Below are 26,274 nucleotides of genomic sequence, written 5' to 3'. Positions count from 1 at the left end.
TTTATTCAAAACAGTTCACACAGCTGATGGACAATTAGGTCGTCTGCAATCTTTCATTATCACCACAGTTAACATATTTGCATGTACTCCATCCCATGTAAAAATGAGTATGTCTATAAGATAAGTTTCCAGAAGTTGAATAGCTAAGTTAAGGGTCTATGCACTAGTAATTTTAATAAATATGCCAAATTTTCCTCTGTGGAAGTTGTACAATCTTGCATTATGACAGCAAAGAGTGAAAATGCTTGTTTCCTTACATGCCCTTAACAACATAGTGTATTATCAAACTTCTGTGACTTTGCCTAGCTTATAAGTGACAAGATGTAATTTTAGTCTTATTAGATTGCTTTTATCTTATTATGAGTTAAGTTAGTCTTTTTTAGATTTTTTAAGAGCGTTTGTATTCTTTTATCTGTGAAGTATCAATGCATACCCATTGCCCATTTAGCTATTTGGTGATTATTTTTCTTAGTCTTAATTTCTCTTGGGTTGTTGATATTCTGGTTGTATGACTTATAAATAATTTCTTATTTTTGTTATTTGTATTTTAAATTTGCTTATGGCAGTTTTTTCCATACAAAAATTTTTATTTAAATATAAGATTTATCCATTTATTTTTGTCTTCTGAATTTTATATTGTTAGTGAAGCTTTTCTTACACCAAGTATAACATGTTTCTGGTAATTTTACGGTATCATGTTATAATGTAAATATTGATCCATTTATAATATATTCTGGTGTGAAGAAAGGAACCAATTTTTTTGAATGGCCACTGACTCATTCCAACATCATTCTTTTCCACATGGATGTGACTTTTCTTGTGGGGGATATAAAAACAGGAATAGATATTATTTCCAATATTTGCCAATCTATGGGATATTGTTAGTTGTAAAATTTTGTCTTTTTGAGCTGCCTCATGCTAGGAAATCATCACATGAGAGATAATTTATTGGGAATGCAAGAGAATGGGAATGTTCATGTGGGTACATTGTACATTAGATAAAAACAATGCGCTCAAGACTGCTAGGGACGTAACAAAGTCAACATAAAATAAACCAAATACATCCTACAACTAACTCAGCTTTGAATCGGTATCGTCACTTCAATTTTGCTACATTCGCAAAGGCATGGTCTAACTATTTACATAAACATGAACTTTCTAAAAAGCATAGTAAACCATGTTCAAATATTATCTCTGGCTGTTTAGAGCCTGTATTTGCCAAAAACACCCATAATAGTGAATTGTAAAACTAATCTCAAAGCAACAAGACTTCTAGAAAGCATAGGATTTACATTTTGCTAATACAAAACAAACAAACCAATCCAGTGTTTGCAAGCAACTAATACTAATTGTTGAAATGTTAATGGAATAACAATGAAAGGTGCTTCATCTCTAGAAGACATTTTTATTCCCTGCAATAAATAAGGGTAAAAACACAATGTTTAAGTAATGCAAATTAATTATTTTGATAGCAAGGGGGAGCATGCTAAGTGCTTCCTCGTTTAAGAATCTTTCAATATGACATTCAAATACCCAGAAATCATGGAGCTCAAAGGGTTTTGTAGATGTCTTATTCCTCTGAATAATTTCAAGATTCGGGCAACATGACCTGGCGAGCAGGTGTAGAAATATTCAATTGACAAAGAGTGGCCTACAGTCAGAATGGAGGAAAGTGTGTATTCTTAGAAAAAGAGAGAATGGAAATAAAGCTTTTTGTTTTAGTTTGGTTTTGCTTCCAACTGTATTAGTCTCATTTTATTCCTTTGGTAATCTCTCCCAGAGTTAACTGCTTCTGTTTGTAGGTGATGAAGTGTCTAAGGAATCCAACTTCAAATGTCGGCTGTGCTGTGAGCATGGTCATTCCCTTCACTTCAACTCCAAACTGAGACTTTTGTTCCTTGTTTTTTATATTCCAGTCCCAGAAGTAGTTTTGTTACCTGAAGGCAATCTTACGCTTTACAGTAATGGTCTACCAGGCTCTAGCTTCTCCAGGAACACTGCACAGGATGAATTTAAATATGTATTAAACTGAGAGGCATACTCTCAAATGAGTTTAAATGCATTGTATTTTTAAACAACCCACATGACATGTTTTTCTTAAAAATAATGCCTCCACTCCAAATAAATCAAGGTCAAAATAAATGAAGAGCTCAAGATAACATCAGTCCCAACTGTCCTGGTCCTGGTTTGGGGATGAAAAGCAGCAGCCAGTTATGATGATGATAGGTGATAGATCCAAATTGCTAAATTTGTTAACATTTTTCTACGTGTAAGCCATCCTTAAAGAAAATCATATGTGGGGTCACACCATCCTCACCGTAGTCCAGCAGTGCAACCATGCCATCTGGATTCATGTTTTCACCAATAAAGAACTGGTATTTTTTGAAATTAGAAAGGATGTCCTTGATTAGTTGTGCAGCACCTGCCATAGAAGGTTTTACTCTTTCTGGTCTTTGTTCTTCAAGTTTCCTTTTGATTGATTTCATGTAATCTCTGATGTACTTCCTGTAGGCTTCTTTTGTGAAGCTGGTTTCCTGCAAATGATGGTTCATGACAATATCAACACCAGTGATTACTGTGCTTTGGGTACCTTCGCCACTGGGGCCTTCAGCAGAGGCATTTCCACCACTGAGTGAGTCATCAACGTTACCTTCTGTCCCACTGACCACCTTCCCCTCCACCTCCAGGCACAGCCTGTCCAAAATCTCCCCGGTCTTGTAGATGTCGGAGAACAGACATGTCATCATGGCTGAGGAGGTCCGGGTAGACGATCACGACAGCTGCTGGAAGACGCTGGCAGGCTCAGCAGGAACTCAGAGCCAGGGGGATGCAGCCAGAGAGGTTCTCGGGGGACGGGAGAGGGGACAGAAAAGCAGAAGTAAAGTTTTAAAGGTTAAGTCGGTTCTTGTTGAAGTAAATGAAGGCTAAGTAAAGAAAATGTGAATATAGTCACATTATTCATGGGCTCTTGATGAGTGTTTCTGCTTTTAACCAAAGAGAAAGAATAATAAAGTAGAATTTCTATAACTGATTTCCTACTACAGAGATCACTTTGAAAGTTGTTTTCTAGCAGAAAAGCAAATTTATATAATCCTGAGACATCAGTTTGTTAAGTGAAGACAAGTAGCCTCCATCCTCTGACAGCTACTTCATGTTCACAGATTCACAGTGGAGCTGGGAAAGTAATTTTTCCTTTTGCAGTGTCTCAGATTGAACAAGTAAAATGGGTTCCTTTGTGCTGTTAATTCTCTGATAGAGCCAAAGTGTCAACTGCAACTTGAATGTACACAACACTGATTTTTAAAACACAAGGAATGTTCTAAAAAGTGACATCTGAAATCTCCACTTTAAGTTTTACATGAGAGAAAAGAACATCTACAGGAGTCAGAGAAAAATATTCATTCCCTGAGAGTAAGTCTGTGACTGACAGCAGAATACTACCAAAGCAGAAAATATTTAGCTTTTTTGCAAGGCTTCCTTCAAGAGACTTCAGATGTAAGTGAGTTTATACATGTCTGTGTGTATAAGTCATGAAGCACAGCTTTGTCTAGTTTGGTATTCTTGCTTTGAAAAAAAAAAACAGGGAGCCGTCAGTCAGCTGTGAAAAATCAGACAGTATTTTCTAAAATAATTATTTATTATCAACATTTTATTTGCTATTTGAATATCTTCATTTCGCAACCCTGAATAAAATATCTGGCACATAATAGCCACTCAAGTTTGAAAAAATCAAGGAAATAATATGTTACTATAAAATTTCATAAAAATTTAGTTCTATGAATTTTACTGATTTTCTCTCAATTTAAATATGGCCCTCATATGTTCCAGGTCGTTTAATGGCTAAATATGACAGTATTACATACTTGCAGTCATTGAAGAGAGCTGGCCATAACAATTAAAATCCTCTAGAGACCCCTTTTTTCTGGAAAAAAAAACTGGTCCTTTTTCAGAAGATCATGTAATGAAGATGCTGAAATTCTTCAGAGTGCAAAGCCTGCATATAATAGCCATCATGTGAAAACATGACTGAAATAAAGTTACATACAAAACTAAATCAGGTATCATTTTATCTACGTGCCACCTGTTTGCCTTTGGATGCTGGCAACTTGGATGGAGATCAGAGAAGATGAGGACAGTCAGAGGTAAGAAACGTTGGCAAAGAGCAGGCTCAGCCCCACTGATTTTTCAGATTAAGAAACATACCTCGTGTTAACAGCAAGTCAAAGGGATAATTTGTCAAACAACTTCTTAAACAGAAACAAGGCACAATAGTAAAGACAAAGGACAAAATGGATACCATTCCATTCCTGAGCAATTACCATTTTGCTGGTCTCATACCAGCTCTCATGGGCAATACTTTCCATTCTATGTGCATGTGCATACCACACATACAGGCAAGCTAAAAGGCTGTGATGAAGAGATGGCCTGCTGAGTGGAGCAGCGAGAATTATCAGTAAAGGTCTGCAAACACATCTAAAAACCATACGATATAAAGTCCCCTCACATCTCTTCCATATCACCAGGTAACCCTTCTGTGAAGCAGATGGAATTAATAGTCTTCAGCTCTTTTCTGTTCTCCTTTAACTGCACAATCATTTGTGTCCCTTTTCTAGGGGATAAGATATGCTGAGGTAAGAGAGAATGAAACCCCTAAAGAATCCTTTGATCAGAGCCGCATTGTTGGTAGATTCTAACAATTTCCTCTCTACGCTTCTATGAGATAATAGAAATAAACCTGCCACCTATGCTCCAACTGAGGCAAAAAGATAGTGATCTCACGTCACATGAAACCAGACTCAATGAGTCTCATGATGTCACCATGGCCCCACCAATTCTTCCAGAGTTTCTAGAAAAGTGTTCCGAACATGGTGTCCAGCAAAGAAGTTGCCTCAAGGGCATCTCACTGAGTTGTAGGAAGTCTCTCTGCCCATAAAACCAAGTGAACTAACTATGCAAGGACCTCTCAGGAATTTCACCTCAAGAGAGAATTGAAAACTTGACAGATATCACCAAAATGGTACTCATCATTGCCTTGGATTGGGAATACAACAAAATTAGACTTAGCTTGTAAAAAAGGACATTTTTAATTTTGCAAGGTTCTAAATCAATAGTTCTCCACTACAGAAGCCACTGGGCGAAAGTTGCAAAGGGTATATGCTAGTGGTCCCTCTCCCACTGCTTGCCATCCTCTTCATGCTCACTTTGAGAACCACAGTCTAAAACCATTGTAATTAAAGAGAAAGAAAACCCCCAGAAAACACAGAGCCATTTTTTTTTTTTTAAGTCCTGGACAGTGAGCAAGTGGAGATTTACAACATGGATTTAAATTGTGAGAAATAATAGTGCATATTCTTTCAACTGGGATTCCAATTCCATCCCAAATGTTTTCAAGCGGTGGACAGCACCGGAAAAGAGTCTGACAAGCTAATGATTACTGAGTAACGGACTCAGGAGAGCATCCACACCCTGTGCATCTCCTTTCTCCAGACCACAGGGGAAAAGGTCCCTCCAGCTCAAGACTCAGCCCTTCTTTGCTGATCGAAAGTTTAGTTTTTCCTTTCTCCTTTAGTAGTCTTTTCAACATTGCTGCTGGCTTTCTTTATAGACTACAATTATTTTCAAATATCTTTCATAGAAAAACAAACAAAAATCCCTACTTACTTGTATCTCCCTGGAGCTACTTCAATTTTTCTCTCCTCTTCTTCATATCTGAGTAAGCATCCTGAAAGAAGTTCATCCTCCATCTTCTCTCTCTCACCTCTCATTTATTGCTCAAACTACATAATTAGGTTTCCATCTCTGAAACTGTCTTTAAGAATATCACCAAATATCTTCCTACCACCAATACCAATGATCTCTTTCAGTCCTTTCTTACTCAACCCCTCTGCTGCATTTGGTACTACGTCTTATTTATTTTCCTTAAATTCTTTCTCTAGTACTATCCTCTCCTAAAAGTAGCCTCTGCCAGTGACTCCCTACATGTTAAATTTATAAAACACATGCTGCAAAATACAAAAGTGAGTTTAAAAATACAATTTTTATCTCGGTCTGATCCTCAACCTGTAATGAACTACGAAGGAAAGGACAGACCAACCTGACATAATGCCCAAATGTGCCAAGCCATTTCATGCTTCTGCCTGGAATGCCCTCTCTCATCTGAAGGCTATTGGTGCTTGAGAAGATATATATATATAACCTCCCTCAGTTTCCTGTATGAATTGAGAGAGAGATGCAATAGGCAAACAGAGGTACCAATATATTTATTCCTGATGACGTTGATTCTAAATACGTGGCTTAGGTCCACAGCAACAGCAGGCTTGCATCGCCTGAATTAGTTATCCTATTGGTACAGGGGGATAATCTCAGCCCACACTATCAGAAGAGGTACCTGCTCTACCAAACCTCGCTCACATCAAAGAGAAAAAGAAATTGTATCCTTCCTCCTGATAGGCAAATAAATAACCAAAGGGTGACTCACACAGACTCCGATCCTTACGTCAAACCCACCAGTCAGTTATGCATTTCTGCTTGCACAGGATGGAATGAATAAGGATGTATAGAAAGGAGTGGGTAGGACCCTATTAAAGTCTTAGTATAGCACAGTGATCAAGAGCATCAGCTCTAGAACAATATTGCCTGGATTTGAGTCTATATATTAATTAGCTTTATTAATTAGCAATGATACTAGTTTAGGCAAGTTCCTTAATTTTCCTGTGCCTCAGTTTGCTCATATCTACAATGGGTAATTAACAGCACTAAGTTCATAAGAGTGAAAGGAAGATTAAAGGAGTCAAAATCTGTAGAGTACTTAATAGTGCCCAACATGTAGTAAGTATACATGAAAAACTTAAATCTGAAAACCTTTTTTTTATAGAAGTTCCCTAGTTAAAATATTGTATTACCATGGTATTTATATGTATCTAAAAGATAATATGTATCTTTATATAGTTTTTATTTATTGGTGTATCAGTCTTCGACATTACATTGTGAATATTTTGAAGTTAGAAGCTGGGTTTTCTTCATCTGTGTATCTATAACTCCTGGCACACAGTGTGTATCAGTAGTTTACGAATTAATGAATACATTAATTTTAAATGGTCTGTCATTTATTTTGTGGTACAGTACACAGACTGACATGATTTTCTTCAAAAGATTGATACACTTGCTTTATGACCTCAAAAAGGACTTCGTTTATACCAAATTGGCAGATTGCGGTTGCTTTTGTGGAAATTAAGTTCTGCTAATGGAGCATTTAACAAAAGAATACAATTTTAAAACAAAATCACAGTAAGAAGCATGTATTTGTCAAGGTTCCAATGGAAACCAGACAGCACAAATTACTGTAATTCAAGGAGAGTTTCTTTTCAAAAGGACTATCCACTAACGGGATAGAGGAGGAACCCAGGGCTACCAGCAGCCAAGCCCAAAGGGATACTCAGAGAAGAGAGAGGTTTCCTGGACCAGACAGGAGAGTCATGTAGAATGACATGTTTGGAAAGAAGGAGGGACTTGCAGGTGCTTAATGTAGAGATAACAACAAACACCAGGTGACCTCCTAGGAGAAGCCGAGGGAATAAAAACACCAACCTCACTCTGCCCTCACTGTGCTCTCTTGCCACAGCTCTCCATGGGCCAAGTCCAACCAGAGGCAAGAGAGCTGGAACCCTGTTAATGTGTTCATTCAGTTCAACCTTCCAGGACAAAGAGCAAGGTGGAGAAGGGTAGAGAGTAAACCCGGTGGGGCAAAAAGAAAACATCCAGCATAGCACAATGTACAAAGTTCCTAAGAAATTACAAAAACAACACACTTAACTTTGTTCCTCCATACAAATACACTGCAACAAACAAGTAATTCATAATTCATTCGGAATAGTGTCTTATTCATTTGCCAACTATTTCTGAGTTTTTGGTGTGCACAAGGGATACAGTAAGTGTGGGTGATACAAAAATTAATGAGATGGGTCCCTCCTGCCAAGCAGCTTACTGTCTAACAGAAGACCAACATGGTCCCAAGTAGTGAATATTATAACAAATGAAATAGATAAAGCACTCCATGTTTAAGTTTTTTAAATCCACTTGAATTTACTATTACTTTGTGTACTTTGCAATTTATAGCACTTGCTTTTTTTTGTTTGTTTTTTTGGTTTTGTAACCACCAAAATAATACTTAGGCTTAATTCCAAAAAAAAAATAGCCATATTTAAATAATATGTGTGTACAATAGTTCATAAGTAACAAAACTAATTATCAATCAACAATTGGAAAAACTAGAGGAAAAAGCCCAGAATAATCACTGATCTAGCACAAACTTAATTTACTACCACGCAACATTTAGGTTAGTTTTATAGTTCCATAGACATCACATATGCACAAAAGTGAAAATGATAAAATTTATACAGACATGTTAATATTTGTTAAGCTTATAAACAGAAAACAGAAAAAAGAAATCAATCATTAAAAATATTTAATACTCTACTCATATACATATTTAGTTACATATAGTAATAAAATATTTATACGAAAACCCAATATTTTTGGTGTAAAGAAGACATGTTAAAGCTCTATAAACACATGGAGCATATTCTGTAAGTACTTTATATAAACAATAAACAATATAATTAAATATAAACAATTATATTGTTAAAACAATATAATTAATTACTTTCCATTTTCCAAAAATGCAATTAATATAAGGGAGACAACTGTTTGGTTCTCAGAAGTAGCCTACAAATTACATCAAGTCTTGCTAACGTCAAGGAGGATTCCTTATGAAAGTATTTGAGCTTCAACTTCACTTCTAGAAAGAGGCAAAAGAGCAAACAAAATAGAATTCTAGTGACTAAAATGAGGTGTAACAGTAAGTTTATACACAAAGGATGAAGAAAAGGAATAGCAAATTCTCCTCAGAAAATCATCCATCTCTTTCTTTTGTTAATCCACACATCTGGGCAGAATATAGTAATGTAAACAGTAAGACCCGATGTTTCCCACAGTTTTTCACCTTTTGGTTGTTAATAATCTAAAGTTATCCGAACAGAGAAGTATGAACAAAATTCTAAATAGTACAATTATTGATCTATTGTTTTTCACAAGCCTTAACCTAAGTGTTTTCAAGATTCCAAGATCAAAATAGTGGACAGACATTCATAGAACCTTGAGTTCTACACTTATTTTAAAAATTGTTAATTTGAAGTATGTCCCCATGCCTACAAAAATATACCATGTTAGTATGGGTTAGAGTGGGGTTTGACCTTTCTACAAACAGCTTTCACCACTGAAATCCACCTCAGGTCCCTGCTGTCCTCATGAATGAAACTAACCCCCTGATAATTAAATGCATTGGAGAAAACATATGGGACAAACATACCATTTTAAGAATAACCTATATATTGGCTCAGCCAATATCTGAATTAACAAACCACTTATGCATCTGGGCATTAAATTTCTATATGGAGCTACCTCATGCTTTAGAGATAGTAAACTCTGTAAATGACAAAGTATCTACTAATTCAATTATTGAATAAGTGTCACAAATATCATTGGCATTTTACACTCAAACTGTTTTGTTTCATAATCACAATAATAAAGTGCTATGACAAACACTCATCATCAGAATTTTTTTTAAACTGCTATATTTTTCACGAGGGTAAGAAGTTCACAGTCTTAATTTCTTAAAATACTTCCAGGAAATATAATGATACATCAAAATGGTCTGAGTTGTCAATCATTTTGTATGCGTGCGTTATATCAAAATCTAATAATAGAAGTAGAAGGCAGTTTGGCAGTTTCTTACAAAACTAACTATACTCTTACCATTTGATTTAGCAATCGTGCTCCTTAGTATTTACCCAAAGGAGATGAAAACTTACGTCCACACAAAAACCTGCACACAGATGTTTGTAGCAGCTTTATTCATAATTGCCAAAACTTGGAAGCAACCAAGATGTCTTTCAGTAGGTAAATAGAAAAATAAACTCTGGTACATCCAGACAATAGGATATTATAGCATCATACAGGGTATTTTCACTACCCTAAAAATCCTGTGTTCTGCCTACTCAGCCTTCCCCCTCCCCCGCCAACTGTTGGCAATCACTAATCTTTTTACTGTTTTCATAGTTTTGCCTTTTCCAGAACGTCACATAGTTAGTATCATATAGTATGTGGTGTTTTCATATTGGCTTTTTTCATTTAGTAATATACATTTAAGTTTCCTCCATGTCTTTTCATGGTTTGATAGCTCATTTCTTTTTAGTGCTAAAGATTTTTGGATTCACCCATGTAGTTACCATTTCTGGCTCTTCCCTTTTTTTCTTTACTGTAAAGTTTCATTCTAGTATTATTTTGCTTCATCTTGAAAAACAACTTCCTCAAGCATTTCTTATATTACAGGTCTGCTGGTGATGAATTCTCTCAGCTTTTATTCATCTGAAAATGTCACTATTTTACTATCATTTTTGGAAGATATTTTCAGTAGGATTCTAAAGTGACTGTTTTTATTTTTCTCTCTTCATTTTAAAGATGATGCTACATTTGTTCTGGCCTCCGTTGTTCATGATGAGAAGTCCACTGTCATTCTTTTCATTGCAATCCTGTATGTCTTTTGCTCTGGGTGCTTTTAAGATTTTTCTCAAATATCAAATCATCACATTTTACACTTTAAATTTATACAATGTTATATATCAAATATACCTCAATAGAGCTGATGAGAAAAAGATCTTTCTCTTTATATTTGGTTTTCAGCAGTGTGCTATGAAGTGTTCGGGTGTGATTGTTACTTATATTGATCCTGCTTATATGGTTCCCAGCTGTGGCTTCTTTCTCAGCAGAAGAATTGACATTCTAAATCTTCTTAGAGAGTATAATATTTAGTGCTAAGGAAAATCCTGGCTAAAATAAATGAGATAATTGACCATAGTTAATACCTTACAGGAATACCTAAATTCAACTGCATATACTTTATAGACTCCCAGGCTTAAGCTGATTGCTAAAGAACTAAAGAAAAGTGCCATGTAATACAAATAAGCTATGTAATTTTACTTTTGAAATTTGCATCTTTCCATGCCCCGGTGGAAAAAAATGTCCCAGATGAAAATTTTGTTTTTGAATTTACTGTCAAGAAAAATCTTAGTGTCTATTGGATAACTGTTGTAGTCCCCATTTTCTAATAGGACCACCTAAAATTTACCCTCACAGCTAGCCCGTGTGTAGTATCATTCCTGCCTTAGTAACAATTTTAGTTTTAATAAATATAAATGGTATGTTTTTGTTAAGTTCTTTCTAGGCAGAGGACCAGTAAATTAATACAAATAAAACACATGCACACACACACCAGAGAGAATAAAGCACAAAAAGAAAAGACAAGTTTCATAAAATAGCATCCATCCCAATATGTGGTACTCTTAAGATAGTGGCTCTCAGGCAGGAGTGGGTGTGCTCCCCAGGAAACCTTTGGCAATGTTTGGGGACATTTTTTTTTAATTGTCACAACTGGGAGGATGCTACTGGCAACTAGTGGGTAGAGGCCAGGGACGCTGTTAAATATCCTACAACGGACAAGACAGCACCCCCACAACGAATAATTACCCGTCCCAAAACATCAATAGTGTCACTGTTCAGGAATCTTATTGTAGGCTATTTCCGCTATACGTTTTTCAAGCTATTTTGTTTTCACAGCTATAGACATAAGTAGAGTGTCACCAAGCACTATAGAAACTGATAGCCAAACAAAGTAAGAAAAAGGCTGACTACTCTCCACCTTGGAAGCTATTACCATAATTAAAATAACTAAATGTGTACAGGTGCTCTTTGTTCTCTAAATATAGGACCCATGTTGTTTTGTGTTTTTTTTTCTTTCTGTTGTGTTTTTCTTTCTTTGAGTAGCCTTGTATAAGATTCTCAGTCAGTTTATGAGTTGAATGATATTACTAAGCTGAATTGAATAGCTTTACTCCAAAACACAACGGATAATTTATTTAAAAAAATAAAAGATATAAATCATGGCTAACATATCTAGGTACAACTGAATTCCAGATTTACACATTTGTATTCCTGTGCTTAACTGGACAGAGTAGTATGGAAATATCTCACACAGATAGAGGTCTTAAGTAAATTTCCTCTACTGCTAACTAGTTTGTAAAGGTATGAATAATTCTGGTTTACAACTGAGTCAAATTTTCTACTTTACCAAAAGTAAATTTAAATACTTTAGAAATATTTTGATCATTTACATTGTTTGGGTTTATTATTTCCTAAAAAAGACTATATTGACTCTTGTAACCTCTTTCATTAGTACATTCTTAAAATGATAGAGTCGGGTTTAGAGCACTCCAGTGAGCTCAAGTTTAAGTGGATAACTAAAGAATATATTTGCTCACAGTATGTTTGGTCCTCTGGATAAATACACCTTTTGAAAAAATATGTTTAATTTCATGTTACTGCCAGAAGACTTGGCTAATGTCCTTACGTAGCTGCCATGAAAATCAGGTCCTGCTGAGAAATCATTCTCAAAGCCAGAATGTGCTACTTCAAAATACTGGCTTGAAACACCACAGATTTTTCAATTAAGTTCTTAGAACAACATTTTATATAAATGGTTTAGCACTTTTTCTCTCCAAATGGTAAAATGAACTGACTAACATTCTAATCACATGGTGGTAACAAGTCATAAGTTAAATTGAATAAAATGATCCTAATGCTTGTCACAGAACCACCATGAAATCTGACTAACGAAGTAGTCTCAAACTTGAGAAGGCCATAGATTGATTGGACAACTAACAAAAGTTTAATTAATGCCACATTTCTCAGAAGTTAAGTTAAAGAGAATTGGCAACTAGAAAATGTTGACATCCTGATGGGTTTCACACCTAAAAAGGTGCTAATTTTTAACATTAAGTAATCTTTTCAAAGATCTCTTTCTTTCAATGTAAAGTTAAATTGTACACCCAAATTGTAGGTCAATCACACTATGTTCATTGTTCCCAGAAGAATTAGACTGCCTTTCAAATATTGTACATGTAGCTCAAGTAAATTTCCTTCAAATTCTGCATTGAAGGGCATTTAAAAAAAACCAAGTTAAGATTGCTTGACAATTCTACCGTAAGCTCCTTATAAAGCTTCTGGACTTAGAAAGATACCCTGGTTTTAACACATCTGAATTATACTCATGAATACACCAGAACACTTAACAAATTTCTTAGTTGCTTCAACAATTCAGAGAAATGTGAATACAGGTCTTGGCACACACTTATTTATTAACATTGTGTGGAACATAATGATTCATCTTTATTTGTGATATTTTTAATACTTAAATATCCACATGAAACCACTGAATAACTTCAAATCATAAAAGTTATAAAACACCTGCCAGAAGAATTTGATAAAATGTAATGCATTTGTGGTTCCCTTTTAATTTGGGATATGTGGGGAGAGGGACAAGTATATGTGTACGTGTTTCTGTGAATGTATGTAGAAATTTATTCTTACTGAATTAAACAAAATGCATAGGCTCTTTAATAATAACAATATAACAGATGTCCCAATCACCATACTGAGGTGATCTTTATATTTTGCAAACAGCTAATTATACACATACTATATCAACTATAGTTGTCTTTGAATTGCTACTGAAATCTAGAGCAGTATTGTTATTTAATTTAATTAATTTAATTTAATGTGGATTTTCCCCCTATCACATTGCATGTTCTTTAAAGATAAGCCACATTGCTCTCCTACAATCTTTAAACTAGTGCCACACACATAGTATTCATTTAATACATATAATGATGGTTCGTTCAGTAAAAGTAAAGAGCTGGCTTTCTATCAGACAACTTTAAAATAGATGCCCACATCTCAAAAATAAAATCCTTTCATGATTTTTGCACCTTCAACCAGCTGTCGCAAAGCTTTCTGTGAAGAACTGGATACTTACAGCATCTTTCTAAGCCGTCACTGATAGCTCACTGTGTATATCTGGTTTATTCCACTTTCTGAATCACCTGACTTTGCACCACTAGGTCACTCCAGGAAATTACACCACCGCAAGAATGATGCTGCTTCACTGGCTGCGAATAAGGATGTCAGTGTTTCTAGTGAAGTTTGGCAGTGTGAGATTGGTTTGAGATATACTGCCTTTTAAATTTATAAAGAGGATTTGATTAATCAGAAATGGTCTTTGTTTGCATATCCATTGTTCATAGGTTCCGCACCCTCTAATTTCTTACTCTATGGCAGGTATTGTTCTGATAGATATTAGATATTAGCTAAGATATATTAGCTTGTTTAATCTTAAGCATAACCCAATGGGATAAGCATTATTATTATACCATATTACAGAGATAACTGAGGTATAGAAAGGTAGTCAAGGTCACACAGTTAGAAAGCGCTTGAAGCCAATTGTCTTGGGTTTTATGTGAGTCTCACGGAGAGGTAAGTATACCTTACCCTAAATATAATTATACATATTACAATAAAGGGAGGACATATGTTATGCCTGCAAAATACCCATGAGAAGTGTCTCCCTATTCCAAAAGTATGTCTATGTATTATTTTAGATATCTATTTGAAAAAGCCTGCAATCCGTTGAGTTATAAAAGGAAATCAGTGAAGCTAAACATCTCCACTGCAAGGGAAGTAATGAGAGGATTCTGATCATTTCTGCCCTTTCTCAAAGTCACCCATTTGTGCCTTCAGAAGTTGGCTGTAGGTAGGAGACAAGCCTTCCTAGATCTGTTTCTTAAAATAAAGTGAGGCCTGCAATACATAACAGATGCCAAGCACTGATTTAAGTTCTTTGCACACCAGTGCTGCTCAAAGGACGGTAGTGAAGCATTTAGAAGCTTTTATAGCAAACCGTAAGAGTCATTTTGTTGATTCAATCGGCTTCTTTTTAGTATTGAGACTAGCGTTTTGTGTCCTTGTTTATTTAATTTTTCTAGTAATTTTGTGTATTATATTTTACAAAAATGTCAGTAACAGATTGGAAGATTTTAAACAGAGAGATCTATAACCATAGAGAGAATGAATAGTGTCCCTTTGTGTAGATTGACTCATTTAATTCTTACAACTGTATGACGTGACGATTAGCATTAGCCATATTTTCAGATGAAGATAGTAAGACACAGAGAGGTAAAGCAAAGTTAGACAATTCAGGGTAGAAACTCAACCCTCAACATTTAGTTTGCAAGACATACCCTTACCCACTGTGATACAGTGCCTTTCCCAAGCCCATCTTTGGGGGATATCTGAAAAGCAGTGCTAGAAAATCCAACTCATGGTCTTGGATAGTGAACAAAGGTGTCAGTAGAATGATCTTTTGATTTTCCTGATGTCCAGACACTCCCACCCCACTACAACTGTAAAACAGTGCTGAGGCTTACCCAGCCAGGGTAGGGTACCATCCTTAACATCGTCTTTCCTCCATTACTGGAGCTCTCATGGAGCCTTAATTTTCTGGTTTCTTCTCATTGGCAAGATTCTTCAAGACTGTGGCAGCCTAACTCTGGCTGGAGTATTTAGAGACTGAGGTTCCAGAACTTAGTCAAGTCCCAAGCCCCACACTGCAGACACAATCTTGTGATGATATAAGTCACTTGCAATCATAAAACAAACATATATGTATGGAATACCCACTCTGTACGATAATCTGCGTTCTTTTTCATAGGAGTATGTTGTACTAAATTTTTTGCTGCCTGCATTTTAAATCCATTTGGTTTGGATTATTAAAACTCAGACTTTAACTAACATACATGGACGTTGATTTGAACTTAAATCAATTTATTCTCAATCGGTAAAAAGCGATTAAGTCTAGAATGTACTCCATTTGTTGTTTCCTTTTTCTGTTCGTTTTATTGAGGTTGCCAATTCTCCTCCTTGCCAGGCAACAAAATGCAGTAGATAGAGACTGGAATTTGAAGCCAAAGTTTAGGATGTGATTCTTCCAGTTATCCATCTATTCAACAAATACTGGGCTTCTATCCTGGATGAAGGCATTGCTCAACCTGCAGCACTAACTGAGACGAAAAGTTTCCTGCTCTCCTGGATCTGACATTTGAGGATCAGACATTAAACAAATACACTAATGAATAAGAAAGTAGTAATAAGTGTTATGAAGAAAATAAAACAGTAGTGAGATAAAGAGTGACTGGTAGGGGTGCTTTAGATTGTATATGAGGGAAAGTGCTCTCTGAAAAGGCAGCAGTTGAACTGAGAGAGCCGAATACCAAACAGGAAGTAGATATTTAACAACTGGAGGAAACAGAACTCCAGAAGAAGCAATCTTTTATCATACTAGAAAAAGAAACAAACTTGTTTAAATCAAAGAAGAGTAGATATTGACTAATATATGTGGAAGCTCAAAGTTAGCGTAGTTCAGGGCTGTTGCAATCCAGTGGCTCTGTGATCTTCTCAATTCAGCCTTCATCTTTGTGTCAACCTCAATCCCCGTACTGGTGGCAAGAGAGTTGCCAAAGTCCCAGGCTTGGCACAGAATATCTTACAAAGTGATTCTCTCTTGATGTTGCTTTATTTTAAGAGTAAGAAAACATTTCCCAGACACCTAGGGCAAGTTTTCCCTGAGTGTCACTCGTCTGAATATGGTCACCTGCCCGGTGCTAACTCAAGCCCTGTGAGCAAGGAAATCTTTGTATTGCCTGGCATGGCATCTAGTTCAAAACCTAACAAAGGATTGGGAACATCACTATTGGCTTTGACTACTGATAATTACCCATAGAACAGGAGTCAATCCCAGAAGTTCCGTGACTACAATCTAACCAGAAAGGTGGACACCTGAACAAAAATGAAATGCTATCAGGGAGAGGCCAAAAGTGAACAGAAGCTACAGAAGCAGTTAACAATGTCCAGGATAAATAGCTGGTGAAAAACCTCTGATCCATTAGAGAAAAGAAAGGAAGTTCAAAGTGACTAGGGTTTTAATAGGAAAGGAGGGGAGGGTGATAAGGAGTAGGGTCATATGGCAGACGAGGTCAACTCCTGCAGGTACTTATAGGTCAGGGGGAGGAGATTTTATTTAAAGCATGATAGAAAGCCATCACACTGTCTTAAACAGAGTAGCATTATGGGGCTGCAATATGAGATCTGAGCTAGTGTTGAGAGCAGAGGGTAGTGGTGTACCACTGGATCATTTGGTTGCAAATTTACTTCAGCTTTCTAAATTCTATTTATGGTATTTTAAAGGAAAAATGGTTTGACGACTTATTACAAAGGGTTGTTTTAAGTTGTAAATGAAAAATGTGCAAAAGGGCTTTGGAATTCTGTGTTAAACAAATACTAACAAATGCACTGTCACTCCTTCAGTCTCGCTCATCTTCTCAGAGCCTTATCTGTCCAAATCAGCCCCATACTGACTGCTCTTTCCTCTGAATTCCCATGATGTTTTATGCCTATAAAAATCATTTTAGTCTTAATGTTTATAATTATAACAGTGTAGGGTAGTATACACCTGCTGAGTACATTATAATTTAACAGCATATTAAAATATGCACATTCGCACATATCAATTATATGGTGTGCATGTATCTTCAACCATATTTTAAGTGTGAGACATACATCAAAGTTTCTAACACAGTGTCTGGCACAAAACAAGTGCTTAATAAATAAGAATTTCCTTTCTTTGGTCTCTAGACCCATGCTTATACTTGTATAGTTCACTTTCTCCTTTCCCTAAGAACCTACCCCAGGTATTATCCCCTGGGGAAAAACAAAAAAACAGGCAATTAATCAGTAGTTATTGAAAGAATTATGCACCCATTTAAGCTACAGAAACTTTTAAAGTAGCAGTGCTAAGAGGGAAAAAAGTAAATGACAAAGAAACTAAATAAAAACAATAACATTTTCTGTTGCATATCATTAGCTTAGAATTATCAGATTTTCATTTTAGTAGAATTTAATTTTATTAAAGAGTTAAATCCGTAACTACTGTTTTGGTTCTTTCCTGGAAGTTCCTATAGGAAAAGCTGGAAACTGTAAAAAAAGCTGTAGACCTAGCACATGGTCTACAGTTAGGTTTTGAGCATGAGGAAGACAGAATGATCCACAGAAAAGAGCCCAACTTTTAGGTGATTATTCAGAAATGCAATGCATTTCAAAAACAAAGGGGCAGAGCAAAGCTCACATGCCAAGGAATGAATCATTTAAACATACATACAGCACCTACTGTAAACGTTCAAGAGGTTTTAGCATGACTTTCTCACACACTCTGGCTGACATATCAGTAATATCAACATCCCAGATTAAACAGCTCAGACCTTGAATCACTTTAATCTATGTAAAGTAATAAACCTTCAAGATAAGACAAATAAAATAGCAGAATTCGCTGAAAAGCCATGTGCAGACCATTTGTTTGATTTATTGAACAAAGGGTGGATGCTAAAAGCTCTTTTTGTTACCCTTCTTTGGAAATATTAATTCAGAGTTAGTAAGATCATATACTGCATGGTGTTAAGAAATAAACATTATCAATTTTCCTGACACAGCAGAATAAAGTGTAAACTCAATTTAGGACAAGATTCAACAGAAAAGCTAACAATCACAAAAGGAATAAAACGAGATCAAAATGTAATACAAATATGCTTTATTACTTTACAAGTGCAGGCAAGACTGAAGGCTCATAATTATATAATATTTAATGCTTAATTTTATTTTCTGTGGTAACTCCATAAGCCATCAGTCATGAAAAATATTAAAGAGCGTACATTTCCATACTACATAATTAAAATAAACGTCAGTTGCTGTATTTTGCTTATTTTGCATTTGTGATTTATATATTCTCCTGAATACATAGTTATGGCAATATATGCTCAGTAGGAGAAGCAATATCACCCCTGCATGCCCCACAAATCATATACAAAAGTGTTGCCTGCACCACCATTTACTTAGAGCAAATGGCTGTTTTTCTATAAACACATTATTTATGAGAACATCAGACGCAATCTGCATGCTAATGTAGTCTTCTGTTTCACAAAATGGCCCGCATGCCTTAAGTGGTTTTCTCTCTCCACAATCACCACCTCCCTCCTCCCCCAATTAATTGCATTCTCACTTAGATCTCCACCAGGCCGTATCTGTCCACATATGCTAAAAAAAAAGTTGAAAAACAGCCACGGAGAAATAACTGAAATCACAAAAACCTCCTAAACCCTGACAATTATAGTCTTTATGTAATCAATTGATTCCCACAAACAAATTCATCACCATCCAATTTTAAAAACCTCCAAAATAGATCTACATAAAGTAAGCTGTTAAAACAGACTATACAAAGTAGGTTGCCAGTTCCATGCACAGCAAGTCCAAAATAGTGGTGTTCACATATTAAGGAAAAAACTCAAATCTAAGATCAAGGATCCAGGCTATGTTATCTCAGAATAGCAAGATATTATTATATTTATTTGCCAATATTTATACAATATTATACAACAAATTATCATGTTTTAATGTTAACTTCACCCAAAGGCATACAACTTCCTGTATGCTTAAAGTGTATGATCTGCCTTAGACTCAACTTTGAGAAAAATGAATCTGTATTACAGAGGTTGGCACTGTCACATCTCCCTGACTTGGTGCCAGACTCTGTGACACTACCTAGCAACCTCCCATATCACACAGAACACAACAATGTACTGGTGATTTGAGGACAACAAGACATAATAAAAATTTACATAAAATAAATGACTTTCTAAAGGGCAAATATTCATCTACTTACTATACTATACTGAAGTCCATTAAAGATTTCATAAGCCAATGAAAATGCAAATGGAATATAACTTGAATTCTGATGACTAGAAAGCCTTTCATTGTCTGATAGTTACGTGGTTTTTATGTAGTCATCTTTGTGTGTTTTATTCTGTCAAAACTGTGATTCCCCACTATGCTTTCATAACAACATACTAAAATACACTCTAGTAAACAATATTTAGTGATTAATCAGACTTGAGACCTTTAAGTAATTTATTAACTAAACTGAACTAACTGCAATAAATCATTGATTTCTCATTGCTTATGTACTTCCATGAGATCTGCTATGAATTGAATTGTGTGCCCCCCAAAATTCATATGTTAAAGCCTTAACCCCAAATATGATGGTATTGTGAGATAGGCCTTTGAGAGATAATTAGTTTTAGATAAGGTCGTGAAGGTGGGGTCCTCATGATGGACTCAGTGCCCTTACAAGAGAAGATACCAGAAAGCATGCCATCTCTCTCTCTCCGACATGTAAGGATGCAATGAAAATGCAGTTCATATATAACCCAGGAAGAGAGTTCTCACCAAAAAATAACCATACTGGCACACTGACCTTGGACTTCAAGACTCCAGAACTATGACAAAATAAATTTCTGTTGTTGAAGTCACACAGTCTGTGGTATTCTTGTGACAGCCCAAGAAAACTCATACAAGACCCCTATAGAAACAACTTCTGCAGAATATACTGGAGTATCATCAAAAATAATAACTATTGGCTTCTCCTCATTCTCATTTACATCATTCTTTTTAACAAGTCATGATTTTTAAGCAGCTTTTCTAGAGGTATTGATTTCTATGCTTCAGAAAATTAAGAATTAGTGGATAAATTTTAACTAATCTTATATTATTTGAAGAATAATATAAATCACCAAAAGTCTTGATGTGTTTTGATTAAATTTCCTGCTTGACAACTGGCCTATGAACTGGCATATTTGAAAAAATACAATTAATGCCAATTGTATTTATAAACTCAACCTTGGACATAGCAGGAAATAGAAAAAAAATTAAAATAGTTTTTTTTCAAATTTGAAAGTAACATACTGTAAATATAAAACACACAATTTTTAAAGAAAATAAAAATTGCAATAAACACTTTAGTTCATACCCTCTAGTATGTAATATGTAAAGCTATGTGTGTGATTGTCCCTTGGCCACTAGGATGAGAGGTAGAAATAACGGCCCACCATGAACACCCGTAGTGGAAGAGGACCAATCTCCAAAAGAAAATCAGGCACAATTAAAAACGGGAAGAGCTGTTGGGCAACAAACAATAAAAAATGTTCACTGTAACTGACAGAATTTAGTGCCTATCATGCCTTCCTCCCTGCATTCATACACTAATTCTTAAACCAACCTTTTTCAAACTCAAGACTGTAACATATCAGTGAGTCCTGAGATCATATCCACCTATTTAAAAGCAAAATTCAATGAAACAGAAAATATCAAAGCACGCTGCATATAGAAAGTCTGTGAACCTTCTATTTCTTTTATATATGGGGTGTATGTGTGTTTGTGTGCATATCTGTGAATGTAGGTTGTGGTCAAAAACATTTGAAAAAAACTTTGTTCTGATCCTTACCAGGAGCACTCTGCGGAACCAACAATTACCGTATTTTGCCGTGTATAATGCGCACCCGCGTTTTTGGCCCAAACGTCCAGGGAAAAAATCTTTCGTTTTAATTTTTTAATTCAGATTTGTATTTGTTTACATTTAGACACTTGTTTTTTGTATTATAAAGGAATTTTAGCATCTATTTTTTAACATGGTACAAGAAATTTTATGTAACAAATATTTACAAAACAGAAGAACAGATACAAGGTACAAGAAATTTTATGTACCGGTAACAAATTTACGATATTTACACATCATAGAAGACCAAGAATTCATCCTCGTTGCAAGTTCATCTAAGTTCAGCAAAACTGATGATTGTATTCCAGGGTATTATTTTGCATACAGATATCGTTATTGATTTCTAGAGTTACACTTTTAACTCATAAGCAAAAATAAAGAATTAAAAACATTTATATATATACATATACGTATATGTATATATATATATACAGGATTACTACTGCTACCCATGTATAATGTGCATCCTTATTTTTCCCTCACAAATTTGGGTAATAAAGTGCACATTCTACACAGCAAAATATGGTAAATGCACTCCCTACCCAGACTATTACAGCCTGAGAAGGGCAAATCCAATCCCCTGTAACTGGTATTATGAGGCCTTCATGATGAATCACTGCACAGGAAGCAGCTTATGTTATGAAGTGATTTCATCATTTATATCACCACATACAGTCATTAAATTGTATTTAATTAGGACAAATAATCTATGCAACCATTTATTTGAGCATAAGTATATACATCATGTCTGAAATCTCACTGCTGCTGTAAATGAGAAAATACCCAACGTGTAAAAAAAAAAACTACAATTTTTCATTGTAAATATTTTTATATCATTGTAATTTTATTAGCTCATGTTAAGTTATTCAACTTTCGCTTCTTCCATGAGATTTTCTCCAATTACTACAACCCACACTGATTGCTCTCCTTTTACTGAACCGCTTTGACACTTAGCTATCATTAGTTCATCACATAACTATAACACCTCATCCAAATAAAAACCAGGTAGGGATAAAAGATATCTGAGTAGTCCAAAGAGAAATCACAAAACTCATACACTAAAATGAGTGCATTTTATTCCTAAGAAAATTCCCTAGCATCTTGTCTGAAGCTCATTTTTTTCTGCTTTACACATAATCATAATAAGTATACTACAGAGCCCAAGGGAGACAATCAATAAAAAATTGTTGAATAAGTGTATGGATGGGTGGTGAAATAGAGAGATGAAGAGGGAGATGAAGAGGGAGAGGGAGATGGAGATCAAGAGGGAGAAAGAGGGGGAGAAGGAGAAGGAGGAAAGAAGGAAGGAAGGAAAAAAGAAAGGAAGGAAGGGAAGGAGGGAAGGAAGGAGGTAAAGAGGAAGGAAGGGAGTAAGGAAGGAAGGTTGGTTTCTAAGTCCAAAGCAAATTAAAAGCAAAATGCAAGAGAAAAAGGAGGGAAACAAATATGGAGATGTACCATTGCAAAGTGGACATCAATGACAAATTCTCTCTCTCACATGCACACATACATTTAAGAACACAAAATTCACAATAGTTTTAGGGTTATTTCAGAAGAAATACATTAAAACAAAAGAAAACATTTCAATAGAACCTGAGTGTATTATCTAAAGAGCAAATTCTCGTAATGAAGACCTTGAATCTTCAAAGAGATTGAAATGTATTCAGTACATTCTATTTACAGCAAAAAAATAGTGATATTTTACCATTTTTAGTTTCCAAATTGTTAAAAGTTAAATATTCTGTTACCTTTATCGAACTGAAAAACTTGGTGTCCCAGAACACTCTTTCCTCAAAGATTCTTTGTAATTGAATTTTCCTGTTATTATTTCATCAAATATAATTTCATCTCTTAATTATAAACAATTTGAGGACAACAATCGTGTCTTATACTTATTTTCTGAGGTGCTTCAGAAATTATTAGTTGGAAACAATATCAGAAATGTGTGAGTCCCATACATTAGAAATATATAAATGGATAAACCTTTAATAAAATGATTGGATAAATTTTAAATATTATTCTTCAACTAATAAACTAATTTAAAGTAAAATGTCAATAGCAAAGACAATCCTGTGAATGACATAAAGAATTGATGACACTAAGTATTTTAAAAGGAAGAAGAAAAAATCAATTTTACTGAATCATGGTCTCTGCAGTAAACAGGTACCTATGTAAAGTATAGACTCATTCAGGACTAAATCCTGGAACCTTGAGAGAGTCACGTGCAAATGGTGATCCTGCCTGTCAAGGACCCATCTGACTTATTAACCATATTTTAATGAAGAACAGAATTCTATTCCACAAATGGTTTACATAACACCTCCAGGTCATTTTCATGAAGAATTTATGTAGAGTGTTTCATTCATATGACTAATATGCACCCATCAGGATTATGGTCCTAACAAAGACCAGTCACCCCAGGTTTCAAAATGACAAAGAAGAAGGGATACATATACGTAAACACAAGAGCATATAAGTTCTCCATCAGGTTTGTATGTATGTATATATACATAAATCTCTCACACACAACGTTGTCCTTCAAAAAACATGGTTTTATCAAACTCCGCTTCATCTTAAAGTGACTATTTGGTGTTTTACTAAGATTTATTTAGCTGAAATTGGAAACTTTATATTAAGGAGTATTTGTGGACTCTCTTAGTTTCTCAAATAGTGAAGATTTTAATTCTTCTCAAACTCTATAGAAACTACATTCTAGCCTAATACATATCAAGTTACATATAACTAGAAACAGGATTCAAATACTTGGTGTTTATTTGCTTTTTATAACAAATGTGTATGCATATTTCTAAAATGAATATATTTAAATACATGCATTCTAAAACTGTACCAATCAGGTCAAAGAATACTAAGCCTGTAAAAATCAAAGAAACTTTTCACTTATACCACATCATCTGTTTAAATTAACTAACAATGGTAGTTTCTAGGGCTTTCCTGGAAGTATGGATTCTGACTGCTCATTTGTATACTGTCAATCCTTCCAATAAATTGTGTTGGGGTTAAAATATTAATTTATAGATTTAGGGATTTAAATCAACACAATATTGAAAAATGATTCTATATAACAGACCAACAGATATTTTCAATATGCAGAGTATAATTTCTGCTCTCAAAATAATCTTAGATATATATAGATAAAACTGGTAAAATTCACAAAAATATAAAATATATTTTTATAAAATATGTAAAATTGCTTCTGATATTATTTCATTTATAAAAGTCATGGGAATGTTTTCAATAAGATCCTCTAGCTAAGCATGAAATCATGCAAAATATTTTGTCAGAAAAATGAGAAAATGCTAATGTTGCAATCCCCAAAGGGACAAGTAGCCAAAATTATGCCTCTCTGGGGGCAGTGGAAAAAGACCAGAACTGGCACATTTGCTAGTCAAAAGGTGATATCCTTTATTAAACCAATTCTATTCTGCTTTACTTCAATAATAAAATCAGAAGGAAATGTTAATTAGGAGTGAATCATTATAAACTGAGCACATCAGAGCATTGCTAGCTATGTTCTCAAGCTTTGTCATAGCATGGCACACATAGAAAATGATGCTATTTGTACAGCACAGGGAGATAATTCAATGAGATAATTGACTGCACAATTCCAACTACCTTAGGCTGCCCCAGGGCTGAGAAGACAAGTAACTCTGTCTATCCATAAAGAATTCTCGAACATAGAGATTAGAAATCTCTAACCAACTGAAAATGGAAATGTGTTCTATAACAATATCCCAAGTTGACACATGTTAACTTCCACATGCTAAACAAAATTAAAAATATTCATTGAATGTCTACTCTACAAGGTTTTATATTCAATGATTAAAATTCAATAAAGCTGGGGGAAAAATGACTGAGTCAGCAAGTGGATTTGAATACCAAGCTAAGTTTGAACATCACCCCGTAGGAGCAAAATTCGATGAAAGATTTGAATAAAGGGTAACGGGAATAAAACAAACACATATATACAAACTTAGAAAATTTCAAGACAATTTTGAAAGACATTAGGAAAATAGTTCAGTCCCAATTTTTTTTAATTAGGTTGATACAAAAGTAATTGCGGTTTTTGCAATTATTCTTAACCTTTTACACCGCAATCACTTTTGCAACAACCTAATATTTTGCAGGGGAGAGGAAATGAGTTAATTAGAATAATTTATTGAATGAGGCACATAAATGTTCAACAAAGGGTAAGAGAAGGAGCAAGAAATCAGTTGGCTGTGGTACTTCACACAGTTTAATTTGGCAGCAAAATGTTCTGTGATTTGGAAAGGAGAGAAAGTAAAGCCACAGAAACCAGGTGTGGTAAGTGAGGGAAAGTAAGGGCTTCAAGGATAGGAATGAAAAAGACATGCAGATACAAAAGATATAACAATGGACAGAATTCTACAACTTTATGACTCAATTAAATACAGTTACGAACAGACATAGGAAGCAGAAAGAAAAATTTAAGATGTGTACAGGTTTCTGATCTAGGTCAGGAAATAGGTGACATCATCATTAGAGTGAATTTGAGAAAAACTGACAACTTAGATTTTAAACATTTTGAGCTTAGATGACAGACCATCCAAGAGTTAGCCAAATATGTTGATCTAAAGCTTAAGAGAGAGGTAATATTTGAAACTGTAAATATGAATGAATGACAAAGAGACATAGTAGTAATTAGTGAGTCAAATTATACAAATTCCTAATGACAATATTATTAAAGTGGAAAAGTATATATAAGTTTAACAACATGCTATATAAAAATGATTATCCCAAAAATCTCATCCAACTATCCACAGATGATTTACTCAAACAATATTCAGCAAACATTTAAATGCCTACTGTGGTAGGATTGGGACATGCCATGGAAAACAAGATCAACGTGGTTC

At 34.9% G+C, this 26,274-nt stretch overlaps 1 protein-coding gene across 1 annotated transcript; it reads right to left on the bottom strand.

Moving 5' to 3' along the window:
- Positions 1-2,252: 2,252 nt before the first annotated feature.
- LOC117024610 (translationally-controlled tumor protein-like) lies at positions 2,253-5,744 on the bottom strand. The gene is given in 4 exon segments (XM_033110021.1): positions 2,253-2,735; positions 2,737-2,793; positions 4,320-4,425; positions 5,662-5,744. Coding segments are annotated over 4 exon segments (729 nt in total).
- Between the last annotated feature and the right edge of the window lie 20,530 nt (positions 5,745-26,274).

The sequence above is a fragment of the Rhinolophus ferrumequinum genome, chromosome 7 (assembly GCF_004115265.2).
Source record: "Rhinolophus ferrumequinum isolate MPI-CBG mRhiFer1 chromosome 7, mRhiFer1_v1.p, whole genome shotgun sequence".
NCBI lineage: Eukaryota > Metazoa > Chordata > Mammalia > Chiroptera > Rhinolophidae > Rhinolophus > Rhinolophus ferrumequinum.
This window is presented reverse-complemented; position numbering and strand designations above follow the sequence as displayed.